The sequence below is a fragment of the Rhinolophus ferrumequinum genome, chromosome 14 (genome assembly GCF_004115265.2).
Source record: "Rhinolophus ferrumequinum isolate MPI-CBG mRhiFer1 chromosome 14, mRhiFer1_v1.p, whole genome shotgun sequence".
Classification (NCBI taxonomy): Eukaryota; Metazoa; Chordata; class Mammalia; order Chiroptera; family Rhinolophidae; genus Rhinolophus; species Rhinolophus ferrumequinum.
In genome coordinates, this window is record NC_046297.1 from 13,436,808 (window position 1) to 13,451,318 (window position 14,511).

The 14,511-nt window shown below is 34.0% G+C and overlaps 1 protein-coding gene across 11 annotated transcripts in view; it reads right to left on the reverse strand.

Annotated features, from left to right (window-relative positions):
* The window catches only part of CSPP1 (centrosome and spindle pole associated protein 1), a 107,075-nt gene that overhangs the window by 63,627 nt on the left and 28,937 nt on the right, over positions 1 to 14,511 (reverse strand). For 7 of the 11 annotated variants that reach the window (XM_033126708.1, XM_033126712.1, XM_033126716.1 and 4 more), the window contains exons 5-9: positions 14,485 to 14,508; positions 10,278 to 10,358; positions 9,149 to 9,247; positions 8,009 to 8,448; positions 519 to 617 (exon numbers count right to left, since the gene is read on the reverse strand). In XM_033126708.1, coding sequence (XP_032982599.1) covers positions 519 to 617; positions 8,009 to 8,448; positions 9,149 to 9,247; positions 10,278 to 10,358; positions 14,485 to 14,508 — 743 coding nt within the window. The remainder of the gene's footprint in view (positions 1 to 518; positions 618 to 8,008; positions 8,449 to 9,148; positions 9,248 to 10,277; positions 10,359 to 14,484; positions 14,509 to 14,511) is intronic. The other 4 variants (XM_033126717.1, XM_033126718.1, XM_033126711.1 and 1 more) reach the window with 3 other exon arrangements.

Genomic DNA, 14,511 nt, shown 5'->3' on the forward strand with positions numbered 1-14,511 from the left:
TCTTTCTTTTCAACATGGCAGAATTATGTATGAGCACTAATTTTACAACATAATTATAAAAGTTATCTACTCAATAAGCTGAAAATCAAAAACAAAGTTTTGAAAGGAAAATTCACATCGCAGGAACAGTTCCAATTTATCTCCAGTCAAGTTACATTATCCCCATAACTCCAAGATATTATAAAAAAGATTATTAGTGCATTAAATTCCATGCTTATTTCTCCTTTCATTACTTCAAATAAATTTATATATTAATACTTTATAATGATAGTGACTTACTCAGAACCTTGGCAGATTTTATAATCAAAATTTGCTCTTCAAAAGAATGCTGTAAAGTACTATAAATTTTCATTTAACACAACTCTCCGCCACCCCCCCCTTTTCCCTTTAATTCCCTTCTCACTGACAAAGAAGGCTGTTAATATACTACACCTTTCAACTTTTCCACTAAGCCAGTTTTAGCAGGTGCTGCTTCACAGTGTAATGACTAAAGGCAGGATTTATATTCCAGACTATACCTTTTCTCTCCAGCAGATGAAATTCGTATGTTTGACTGCTGTGTGACATCACCACCATGCTCCATGGCAAGCTCGTTCCCTCCTCTGTTCCCGAACAGCCTTAAAGACACATCAGCTTATAGAGCTTGTCCCACACACAGTGGACCTTCTTATATCTCTTTGGTGTTTTTACATTTGATGTTGGAAATAGTAAAGGGAACATGAAGTCAAAAACGAAGTTTCCCTGTAATACGTTCTAAAATTAATTCGAATGAGATCTGATTCAAGTAAGATCTGCTGGTTAGTAAGAGACACTAAGAGTTCCGTAGTCTTTAAAAGAAAAGGAGGTTATTATAAATTATTTCAATGTAACTTTATAAATTTTAACTGGAAAATTATGCATATCCTAAGACATTTTATCGTTCCCTTATTCAAATAATATTTATTTAGCACCTACTACATGTCAAGTACTATTCTAGGCGCAGGGAATAAGGATATGGTCCTTGCCCTCATGATTATAGTCAAATTTCAAAATGAGATCACTTTTTTATCAAAATTCATAAATTCTGGGAATTATTTCACTGCACACACAAACATTTATAACTTAAAATATAGCAGCACACTTAACATTTGTTTAAATCAAATGTAGCAAGCCATAACATAACATTTGCTAACAGTGTAAATCACATGACAGAATAAATAATTAGCAATAGGTGCATAGAAAACATGATAACAAACAGGCTGATGCCTGGGTAGAAAACGATAGTTTATTTACAAGGTCACAACAAGAAAAAAGATTAGAATGTTTATTTCCTTCTTCAAAATCCTTTTCAGAAAATAATTTTTAAAAATGTTTTCAATTAATTTTTTTTCCATTTGGCAAACATTGATTTCTTTAGCTTAATATCTCATTCCAGAGAAACATGACTACGTGCACCAACATTTATCAGCATCCATTAAAAATCAGCATTTCATAAGTTATTTTTCTTTACATGGCAGTCAAACTATAATGTCTCTCAAGGGGACTACCCTGTTTCCCCGAAAATAAGACCTGGCCAGATCATCAGCTCTAATGCGTCTTTTGGAGCAAAAATTAATGTAAGACCTGGTGTTACATTATATTACACTATATAAGACCGGGTCTTATTTTACTTATAGCAAAATTTTACTTATAGTAAAATAAGACCGGGTCTTATATTAAGTTTTGCTCCAAAAGACACATTAGAGCTGGTGGTCCAGTCAGGTCTTATTTTCGGGGAAACACGGTACTAGAAAGAAATATGACTGTTAAAGTATTTTTTAATATTTTAGGTGGATTTCATTATCATGTTAAGAAAAATGCTAATTTTCAGAAGAAAGGGGACTTCTCACTTTCCACAGAGCCAGCATATAAAATTATTTTTTCATTTGTTTGCTTCACACAAGCCACTGTCAATATCATCTAAGGAGAAATGACTACACAGAACTGTAACCTTAATAATATACGAGGACCTGGCATGACATAAATGGCTTCCAGTTTTCATCCATATCTAAAACAACAGAACCCTCCACAAACTCTTGCAAAAAAGAATTTCAAATTTATTTCAATTTTTCAAAACACAGCTGGTTTTATATCTAAAGTCCAGGCGCTCCAATCTCTTCTTGAAACTGACACATTAGTGTCATTCCCTACTTCTATCACTTAAAAAACAGATACATATAAACTCAAATTCAAATCTGTTTAACAATGCCAGGCAACCAGATTTAGTGATAGTGTATCTACATGAATACACATGTGCGGAAAAGAGTTAGCAGAGCAGGTCTGAGACTGCCTATCCTTATAAAGGCCTATGTGCCAGGCTGGCCCTTGACTGGCCCGGGAATACAGATTTTGGGAGGGGTCCCACCATTCCCAGAACTGATAAGAGTAGCTCACTGTGCCTAAACTGTCTGTACAAACAATGCAGGGGACGCTGAACATCTGTGTTCCTTCAGGGAGTCTGGAATTTTGGTACAAAAAAGGGTGCCTCTGTGAGCAGCCAATAAAAACACTGGACACTGGGTCTCTAATGAGCTTTCTTGGTAGACAACAAGCCCAGGTTGTCACAATGCAATGCTGGAAGAACCAAACACGTCCTGTGCGACTCCACTGGGAGAAAACTCTTAGAAGTTTGTACCTGGTTTCTTTTGGACTTTGTCCCATGTGCCTTTTTCATTTGCTGATTTTACTTTATATCGTTTCAACTGTACTAAATCATAGCCAGGAATAAAACTATATATACAAAGTCCTATGAGTCCTCCTTGCGAATCCCCAAACATGGAGGTGATCTTGCCAACTCACAATACAACAAACAAAAGTAAATTTGTTAATGTGGTACAGTGGTGTCTATGCCCAGCAGTTTTCAAATATAGAAAAAATTTAAAGTTACAAATTTTTAAAAACACAACTTGGGATTAAATCAGAATTAACCAGAATTAAAGGCTACTTACACATACGAAAATTCTAAAATTTATCAGAACTTGTGGCTTCCTACCTTTTCAGTTAAATTAGCTAAAGACAACATTTGGACTTGCAATTCTAGCTTATCCATATACAGTTGAACCCAAAGCATCTACACTAAAACATGTTTTATAGGTTTTTCTGTATATATAGATATTTTAATAAAGAAAATACCATAAGCACACTTTCAAAGTTTATTCTAAATTAAAGAAATTTAAGACATGATTTTATTTATGTATATGGTCAAGGTTTCTTTGCTAAATTCTCCAGTAAAATCACAAAGATTTCTTAATAAACAACCCATATGAAAGAAAGAGTAAAGTGTATCCTTTCTCTAAAGAAAAAAATTATTAAAAAATTATAGAAGTTCCCTGTCTCTAGTAATTATAATAAAATTAAAACTGGAGAAATGTTTAAGAGGCAAACAAAGAGCAGAGATAAAAAATTAAAAAGGATATAATAAAATCTGAAAGCATTCTATTCAGTTTTATGAAATGACTGATATGATTGTGCGTACTTTGTGAAATCATGGAAAAATTACTATTTACAAATAGAGTCCATAAATTTTTTTCAAGTTACTAATAGAAGACCAAAAGAAAAAGAAAAAAAAGAAAGTACAACCTAGAACAGAATATAACAAGCTATGAAGCCAAATTATAGCTTGGAAAGTTAGCCACTTATTTTCTAGTAAAATATTCCTATAATTATAATGGAATTTCCTTCATTCACTGAAGTTTCTTTCATATTTGTAATACATTTAGCATTTAATGACTCAGCTATTTCTGGCTGTTCACTTTAACAGCATTTATGGTGATCTCTCAATTTATTTTAGAAACGTTTACTGAGGTAAATAAATGGAGTCATCCTTGAAGACAGGAACTGGTAAGAGCCAGCAGTTTTAACACAGCCATCTCTCTCTTCAATCCTCTCAACATCATGGGGCAACTGACAGACAGTAATCTCCAGAAGTAATGAACTCACTAAATGTTTAGTAACAACCTGATTCTAGGCAAAGTGCAGGAGCTCAGTTTAGGTCCAGTTTGTCCTTGAGAAGTCCTGTTTAGCTGTGGCTTTACAGCCAGTGCCAGATTAAAACTATCCCTGTGACCCACAACCATCTAAATATTCTATGGCTTTAAAACCATAGGTTCACTTAACACACACCTCAATCCATTTGGGTTTTGTCACAAAGGATCAGACCTCATATAAGAAAAAATGTCCTTACTTTGACATAGCACATCATATTTGATTGAGAGTATAATTGTAAAATAGTTTCACCATCCTACTATCAAAAAAAAAAGTTAAAGGTTATGTTAAATGGAAAACGCTTTTTATCTATTTCCTTGAAGACGTGGATCAATAACTAGTTATTAGGTTCAAATCTCAATGCCAAAACAAACCAGGGATAGACTAGAGGCCAAGTTTATTCACTCCATAAATTAACACATGCATTTATCTTTTCTAAAAAATTACTCTTAAAGAAGAAAAGCAAACTGTTTAAAACCACAGGTATTTTCAGCTACTTGAAATGCGAATGCACACTGCCAAATGATAATGAGCAATTTATATTTTTCCTTAAAAAACCATAGAATCAAACTACTTCAGAAATAAATTTACAATGCTTATGCTGTAAAAAATAACACATTATAAAAATAAAATATTTACCATCTGTTATGCTGTCAAAAAATAACACATTATAAAAATATTTACCATCTGTTGGTCCTAGGTTAATATAGCTCACAGGAAGGGAGAATCAAATTTCTCCTTACTTAAAAGAAACCATCTAATTCATATTAATGGTTACACCACTTTGTTTTCATATAAAGAATTTCTCTAATGTGAATGCATTCTGCTGTTAGAGGTACTCTAGATTATAAAAGTTAAAAGAAAAATACTAAGCTATTAATGTGAGTCTCCACTGTTCTCATTGTTTTCAGTTCTTACCCAATTTTTATATTCTCTTTAATTCAATAACAGTGTTTTATAAAATCAACCCCATCTTTAAAGTGGGGAAAATAATAAATATTAAAATGGTCCTTCCAAAGATAAATGACAATCTACTATAAGAAAAAAAAGTAATATCAAGCTAAATAACTCATGTTCTAATAAACCATTTCTCCTCACTTACATTTTCATAGTAAGCATGCACATATCTTAGAATGTCCTACACTAAAAATTTATGTTTCAGATTCTAATTTCAGATGGAGTTTTAGCTCAGAATTTTATTAAATGAAGATTAAGATTACAAAATAGCAAATATCAAGAGTTAAACAGAAGTGCTAACTGCATTAATCACATAAAAACTAAAAAAACAGCATTTTTTAATGCTAAAATTTTCTTTTACTCATTAACATTGGTTATAAAGTAAAACATAATATGGTAATATATTAACTTCTACAGCTCAAGTTAATAAATAATAAAGACTAGGATGACTATATTTTTAAAGTGCCTACAAATTTCAAAGTATCATAAGATACACTATTACATTCAACCTTAGACAGTTCCTAAAACATTATAAATTTTACTGAAGTTAGTAAATATGTGTAAATAAATAATACACATATGCACACACCACACACACACACACACACACACACACACACACAGAATGCAACTGTCAAGCAAAGTGCTAACCACCTCGTTAACTATTAAAAGCAGTGCCAAAGATTAAGGATTAGTTTAGGAAAGTAAAATCATTTCTGGATTTAGCTTTCCCATATTTAAAGTAGGGAAAAATGTCTCCACACACAATGCAATATAGAGACGATGCATTATTATAAAATTGTTTACTTGAAACCTATGTAATTTTACTAACCAATGTCACTACAATAAATTTAAATAAAAAAAGATATTATGGTATGTGGAAAAGTTTATAGGTTAACTTAGGAAAAAACAGAGGCCAAAAGTATAAAAATAAAAAATTATTAAAACTCAAAAGTAGAATTTATGACATGCCGACTTTTAGAAGAAAAAAGAGAACAAGGGAAACTTAGAAGAACGAAGGAAAATTAATTTTATACTTCTCACATTCATTCAGTTATAATTATTTTTCTATCAAGAACTTCTGGTTAAGATTATAGTATATTAAGAATAAATGGTTAGAGAAAGAGACCAAATGCACATTTGTCTATACATTACACATTTCTTTAGCCTCTTTCACTAACAAGTAGTCATTTTCCTATTAACCCACTCTTCCTGCTAAATAAAAACTATTGAATGATCCATGTGATTTTTTTCTTGCTGGAAATAAGGAATCTACAAATCTAAAATACAGAAATTCAGTTTTAACCTCAATTGATGTATGTCTTTCTCTAAGGAAAACCTTACATTTAGAGATATGTGCATTAATAAAATAGAAGTAACATATAAATACAAATACATATAATAATGATTTGTATTTGTATTTTGAAGAAATACTTTTAAAAACTTTGAACTGTGTAGCAGGAATTACTCTCACTCATCCTCATGTTTAATCTGAAAATATTACTTCGGAGTAATATTATTCTATTCTATTCTATATTATTTCTATAATAATATAGAAAGAGCTCATTTCGTTTATGGGATACATAAGAAAATAAAATAGTTCTCAAATAATCAGGCTGAAATTCATTTGTTAGTTCACATGTAAAATTATCACAGTATAATTACAAAAACAATAGATTAAAATATACAAACAAACAAAGCAATAACCATCATAATAAATTTCTTGAAATTCCAAACTTAGAAAAAAAGTTCTCAAGTACAAAGATGGCAGCACCAAGAACTAAGAGTTCTTTTAGTTTAGGCAGCCTTCTGATATAAATAAACATTTTCAAATATAACACATAATAGGATTTGCAGCATTTTTCTGAACTACAATTAGATTCAAATCAGAGATAACTATAATTGGCATTGCAAAATTCTAATCCTTCACTCAAATTACCTACATCAGGGTGAATACTAAAAAGATCGGGTGAGCAGGACGTAATAGCTACATAATAAAGAGTAGAAGACAAAGAACTATAGAGGCTTTGCAATATTAATTAGAATACTGAATGTGCAGCATTACGTCTCAGAAAATTTCCTGAAATACTAAAAAATGTAATCTATTTGGACTAATATATGCAACAGGTCCTATTAACTGCTCAAAATTTAGATTTAAGCCTTTCAAGTTAAAAAGGCAGTGACAAATATGGGACCCTGCCACATTTCTATCTCCAAATCAAGTTAGGTTGAAGTATAGCAAGTTTTAAGTATTAACACAAATGTCTAAATAAAAATAAGAAATTATAAACAGCTTACAAAAACAATCATCCAAAGGAACTGAAAAGCTGATCAAAAAAGATAGTGCCATTTCACTTAAATAAATGTTTCATAAGTAACTTAAAAACAAAGAAATGTATTGATAGAAGGACTTAGAGCATAGGAACATTAAAGTAATAAACTGTATTTCATCTATTTTAAGATGTCCTTTTTCCCCCACATTCTAACTTCTGAAACTGGGATGGCCATCAACCTTGTTTCAAGTAGAGTTATTAGCCAGAGAAGTTATTTTTCCTCTGCCAGTCACTCAGGGGCATTATGAATGTCAGACAATGGAATTCTCACCTCCAGTTTTTGTTTGTTTGTTTGTTTGTTTGGTTGGTTTTTTGACAACATCGGCAGCATGAATTCTGACAGCAAACCCGAATCAGTACTGGCTTGCCATTTCAATTCTCAGGGAATTTTGTTTTTTTTGGGGTTTTTTTTAACTCTACTCAGTGCAGAGGTTGAGCCATGGAAGTTTCTTTTCTGTCCCCTCCTATGGAAAATTTTATTTCCCGTTTAATTTTAAATAAAGGTGTTTACTGCCTTTCGGTGTTCCAGCTTTATGACAGGGTCCCCTTCTCCCCAACTTGGGTGATTTCTTTTTTCCCTCAGTGGCACATAATATAAGAGTGCATCTTAGAATTAATTAAATATATGAATCAAATGAAACTGCTCCCTAATATGATAAAAAGTAGCAGCAGTAATATTAAGCAAGAAAAGAAAAGAAAAATGAAGTTGTAAATACCTGTCATTTGTATACACTCTCAAAGGTCTTCTATCAAAATCACTTTCGTATCTAAACCTCTCGTCCATTTCTTCACTTACTTCAGGATCTTGGTCTGGTCTGTAATACTGTCTGTCAAACACAAAATCCTCATCAAGCCTGTGAAATCTTCTATCGGGAATGTCAACCTTGCTGGCAAACCTGTGATGTTTTTTATTAGAAATGCCCACTTCTTCATTGATTTTCTTAACGATTCTTCTATTCCTTAATTCAATTTCATCATCTAGTTGTCGGTATCTGTCCTCCTCCAGTCGTCTTTGGTTTAGAAGCTCTTCATATGCCTCCGAAGGAGTTAAGACATCTCTCCTAGCACCCTCTGAATTTTCCAAAGATGTTTGTATTTGTGAAAGTAAACCAGGCTTAACCTGACTAATAGGTTTTTTAGTTCTTTGACTCTTGTGCTGGTCAATTAAAAAAGAAAAAAAGAAACAGATCTAAATGAGATGCTAGTTCTTAAAAGGTACTTAAACCCTCAAATGATGCTTAGTCTATTTATCATTTCAACTCTAAGGCTTAATCACCCATAAGAAATACCTTATCTTTAGAAAAAAGCTTCCAAAAATTCATCCTTCAATGAAACTTAATAAATACCAAATAAACAGACAACACTAATATGGGTAAGCAGTTATAAAAAAGGTAAACTGAATGCAAATTCCTATCCCAGGAGATATTTTAAGCATATTTTGGCAGTTAAATATTGCTTCAAAATGTTTCAAATTAAATTCTTCCTCAACACAAAGAATACAGAAGGTGGTAAATTTTTTGGCCCTAGTAACACCAACCATCCTTAAATTTGGAAAATACATAGCTAGAAATTGTCAATATAAATAAAATACATAACCAAAAACCATTTAAAACCAATCTCTAAAATTAACTCTCTCCCGTGAAGTTAGTTAAAAAGTAGGGTAAGTTCTTCAACATAAAATAAAACCATTTGCACAACTAAATATTTAAATGTCCTGTGTTTGGCTCAATTTGGCTTAATTTTTTAAATATGAACCTAAAAACCAAACGAAATGTCTGACACATAAAAATATTTTCAAGTAAATACAAAATATTCAACTTGTGCTGTTAAAGATTTACTTTAAAAGCAAAACCTACCTCAGTACTGTTTTCTGCCTGTCTGAACTTTTCAGTGGAGTCTTCCTTACCCCTGAGAAATTGATTATATTCTCTGTTGCGTTCAAGTTTCAACCTTTCCTTAAAATAGACACCAAAAGACAATGTAAACTTTAACTTTAGGATAAAGTATCTTAAAGTCAAACTGGACTCAAACAAATCAGAGATCTTGCCCAGAATCAAGTTGTACTAATCATTTCAAGGATGTAAGTAGTTGCAAGGTACAGGGGAGCAGGCGGTTATAAACCATCAACTCAGTTCCCCTTTGTTGCCACATTAAAATATGCATTACCACATGCTTAGGTCTAGATTAATATGAGGTCTCTAAGAAGTGTCTCCATGTTACACTCCAGTAGTTATATAGCTTAGATGATATTTTCCAAGGAGCCAGGCCCCATAAATCCATGGATTCTAGGTTTGTTTACCAATAGTAACCCTAGACAATCTAAGTGCACTCTGCTGAGAGCATCATAAATCAATCTTTCCCACTAGTAAATACATGACTGTGTTTGCCAAGAAGTCTGTCATTAGCATGTTTCCAAGGGGACTTGACAGGTTACCTTCCTTCTTTCCTTCCCCAATCCCCTACTCCATCCCAAAAGACCTGCTGCTAACCCTTTCCTTCCCAAGGCTAAAGAAGGATACTTGTTGTATTTTAAACATAAAAAGGTAAAACTGTCATAGACAATAAAATATTGTAACGTGTGTGTTCTGTTGAAACCTCTAAAGAGGATGCCCTCCATGTACTTGGAGGGACAGAAATGCACCCCTCCAACGCCTACACCCTCCCCCACAGAACACAGAAGCACCGTGTGCTCCCATCCACTCATCTCTGTTCCAGAGCATAAACAGTACAGCCCAGGGACAGTGAATTCTGAACATACAGTTGATCAACATATTAAAGAAATGTATCACATTACATCATTACAAATGTAATTTTCAAAAAAAGTTTTTAAACAGCACCACTAGAGACTCTACAGATTTTGGGGGGAAAATAGATATTCAAGTATGGGAAATGAAGTAATTTGTTTGCATTTACAGGAGCGTGTCCTTTCATGATTTTGATGCCTCATAAAACTGCTACCCACAATAACTACTTCTATCCACCTACCTTGGCAGATAACCTCTCACCAATAGGAAGAGAAACTCCCAGAGTAGATGGATCTGTTTCACTCGTGGATAGAAAATTTTTCTGTATATATACACATTAAAAAAACATATTACCTAATTGCCTTTATAAAATGTGTTTCATAAATGTGTCTTTAGGTCAATACTTTAAGCTATTACATTATGCAGAGCAAAAGAATGAAATGGAGATGACGACAGAAACTACAAATCTATACAGATCATAATTAGAAAACAAGAGAATTTACTTCCAATCAACAATGTAATGAAGAGGAGAATCAGGTCTTAATTTTCATGTGCAATACATGTATAATCTATTGATTCACGATGATTTTATAAAGCATGAGGAAAAAAAGAAACTTCTTAATTCATATTCCTCTTCTAAGCACACATTCTTCATTTTCAATGCCCTACTATTCTTTCTTTAAGGAAAATGTAAACTTCCTCATGAATATCCATATGCCTGCTGCAATAATGCTGTCTTCTATTTTTCCTGCAATTACAAGTGGCTATCTACTAAAATGCCGGAGGATACAAACTATGAACATTGTTTCTTTATGTGTCCCTCCATTCTTGTTCAGTAAACACTTAAGTAACTAGTGTAGCTGAGAGAGCATTAGACTAGGAGTCTAAACACCTCAGCTCTAGGATCAGCCCCAACACCTCTCAGTGGGATGACCCTGAGCAAGTCACTTAACCTCCCTGACAAAGACTTTCTTAGTCCGTAAAATGAGAATGAGAATGGCATCTGCTCTGCCCACCTACCAAAGCTGGTATAAGGATCAAAGATAAAAAATGGAAAATCTCTTTGAACACTATAAAGCAAACATAAGGGATTAGTAAAAAGCATACATAATCCCCAACTTTCTGGTACTGCTACTTAGTAGTCATATAATCTGGAATAAATTCCTTAACTTCTCTGCCTTAGTTTCTTTGTCTGTAAAACAGGAATGTCATCTACATCACTAGGTTATGAGGATTAATCAAAACTTATTAACCTGTCTAGCTCCATGTCTTTTATGTATTCATTAAACAAGCAATTATTGACCATCTAATATTTGTCAGTTACTTTTTTAGGTGGTTGGAAGACAAAGATAAGCATATGTTCTCTATATTTAAGAGATTTACAATTCACTTGGGGAAACAAACATGTAAATAAATACTACAATATAAGGTACTAATAGGATTATATTCAAAACATTATGGGAACAGATTAATAAAACTAAGTTATTAATAAAATTTCATTAAATCTAAATTTACGAGTAAGTTGTGCTACAAAAGCTAATTTGAAAGTTGGTGGAACTCTAAATTTTCTTGTCAAGGGAAACGATAGATCCCTGAGCCAGTTCAAACCCATTTACACCAAAGTACACTATAAACATAATCATTTCGTTGAGTTATCCATGTACAAAAAACCATATTCATAATTCCAACCCTGGGAAGAGAGAGATATAGCACCTTCACTCCTTCACTGAGTAATGCCCCACTCCCAAAACAGGTCCAGGATGATGTTTAAAATTTTCCATAAAATTAAAACATTAGGAATAGAGTGAGTTTTTCAAAAAGCTGATTTTTAGTCATTCACTCATGTATTGAATAAATATTGAGTGCCTACTATGTCCCAAACTGTTTGATACATTTTAGTCTCATCAGTAAAGGAAACAGATAAAAATCTCTGCCTCCCTGAGGCTTACATTCAAGCAGGGGAAACTGACAAGAATAAACATAATGGTATGTTAGAAAGTGACGGCACTACAACACAAAAATATAAAGAACTGGCCACAGGCAGTCCAGGTTTCTAGAGGATCAGAGTGGGAACAACAGAAATCTTGGAGTTCCCTTTTGGATATATATGTTCAACATAAGATACCCATTAGATTTCTAAGTGAAAATGTCAAAGGGGCAGCCAAGGAGAAAACTTTGAGGTTCAGGCCTGGCTGAAAATATAAATGTACTGATTCCATTCAACAACTGTTCTTCTGAGAATATGTTCTTCCTGCATTGTTAAATGGCCAAGTGTCTTTTATTCTAAAAACAGGAAAGAAAATGGTAAAGATGGCAGTTGCTTGTTTTAATGGCTCTCTTTGACCAAATTTAAAGATTTGAATTTTTTTTTTAATATGCATGTAATCGACAGCCTGGAAGGCACAAGAAATCCATAAAGAATGAGACTTGTAGAGTGTACCTAATCCAGGGGTCAAGAAAACTACTGCAGCCACCTCCCCTACCCTACATATTATAATTGTCTTTTCGCCTTGTTTTCCTTTCCATTCCACTTTCTCAGACGGCAACCAAAATTGTCCCTTTCATATTAAGGAACTATCGCCCCTCTACAACTTGATAATCTAACACTAAAAACTCCTTCTCATCCCTTTGAATTGAAAGATTCGCACGCCTTGAGCCCTTTCCCTTTCCACCACTATTCTTTTTATTAATCATACATCTATGAAGTCAAAATCCACAAATGAAAATGGCAGCTATCATAGGAAAACCCCACCCAATAAAGAGGGGCTGGGAAGGATAACGAGGTACGAGACCAGGGAGACAGGCCATCCTGAACAATTTGAATTTTTATCTAGAAGGTAGTGAAGAGACACTGAAGTATTTAAATCGATAAAAGACAGACTCAGGGCCGGCCCGGTGGCTCAGGCGGTTAGAGCTCCATGCTCCTAACTCCGAGGGCTGCCTGTTCGATTCCCACATGGGCCAGTGGGCTCTCAACCACAAGGTTGCCAGTTCAATTCCTCCAGTCCCACAAGGGATGGTGGGCTCCGCCCCCTGCAACTAAGATTGAACAGGGCACCGTGAGCTGAGCTGCCACTGAGCTCCCGGATGGCTCAGTCGGTTGGCGTGCATCCTCTCAACCACAAGGTTGCCGGTTCGACTCCCACAAGGGATGGTGGGCTGCGCCCCCTGCAACTAGAAACGGCAACTGGACCTGGAGCTGAGCTGCGCCCTCCAAAACTAAGACTGGAAGGACAACAACTTGACTTGGAAAAAAGGCCTGGAAGTATACACTGTTCCCCAATAAAGTCCTTTTAATAAAAAAAAAAAAAAAAAAAAAAAAAGACAGACTCATTCTGGAAAGCAGCATAGAGAATGGACTGAGAATTAATGGAAGGAGATCAGTTAAAAATCCACAGCAGTAAGTTAGGACAGTAAGATAAGAGTCTCTAACATGCGGAACTTACTGTCCTGAAACAGTTATCAAGCTCCTCACAGGCTGTTTCAGGAGGCCAGGGCTTTGCTGCCTATCACACATTCCAATTTAAAAACCCACTACTTCCTACTTGGACCCTGTCTGATCTACAGCAGTATTCCTTACTACTCTCAGGAAGACTCTAACTTGGTCAGGCTGGTAAACCTAACATGCCTCATTCATACGAAGCCGAAGTCTACCCTCCAAGTCCTTCTTCACGCTATACTTTCCATCTGAAAAGCTTCCTCTCTTCCTTCCACTCGCCCTGAGAATAACCAAATTCTAGCTACCCTGTAACGGCTTACCAAATAACACCGAGGCCTTTCCTGATCACTTTATCCTCCTTGGCAGTTACTGCTTTCTGAGTTGTATGTTATCTCTGCAACTAGATTCTAAGCCCCTTGAAGACGTGATTCATCTTCATGATTAGTGTTTAAACAGCGTTGGTTGAATGATGAATGGATGTGTGAGCTGCTTTTTAAAAAATGTTTTGTGTGTAAAACTACAAAACTTTTATTTTCTCTTTGTTTTCCCACAGAAATTTACAAATGCAAAGTTCGGATACAAAAATATCAAGTAATCCAAATACTGGCAACACATGGTTCAAAAACATCTTAGAATATCTTGAATATTCTATTATTATATTAACTTAATATGATTAATAATTTGAAGAACAAAACTGGCATGCTAAAAACAAATGAACTTACAATAGATGCAGAATATTTCTAAAGGGTACATTAGAAAGCAACAAGAACAAATGCAAAGCAGGAATCAAAAGGAATGCTTAATTTTATTAATGGAAAATTATAATGTATAGACTGCCAACTTGCCAAAAGCAAAAATACAAAATGGTACTATTCAAACGTCTCAAAATTACAAAAGAAGCTATTTTTCTTATGGGAGGGCAGCAATAGCATAGATGCAAATAATTGCAAGCTACTGGATCTTAAAAAAAAAAAAAATTTGAAGGAGAACATTGTGCAGGCAACCCTACCTTTCTTTTTGCTTCTGTAATACCCTA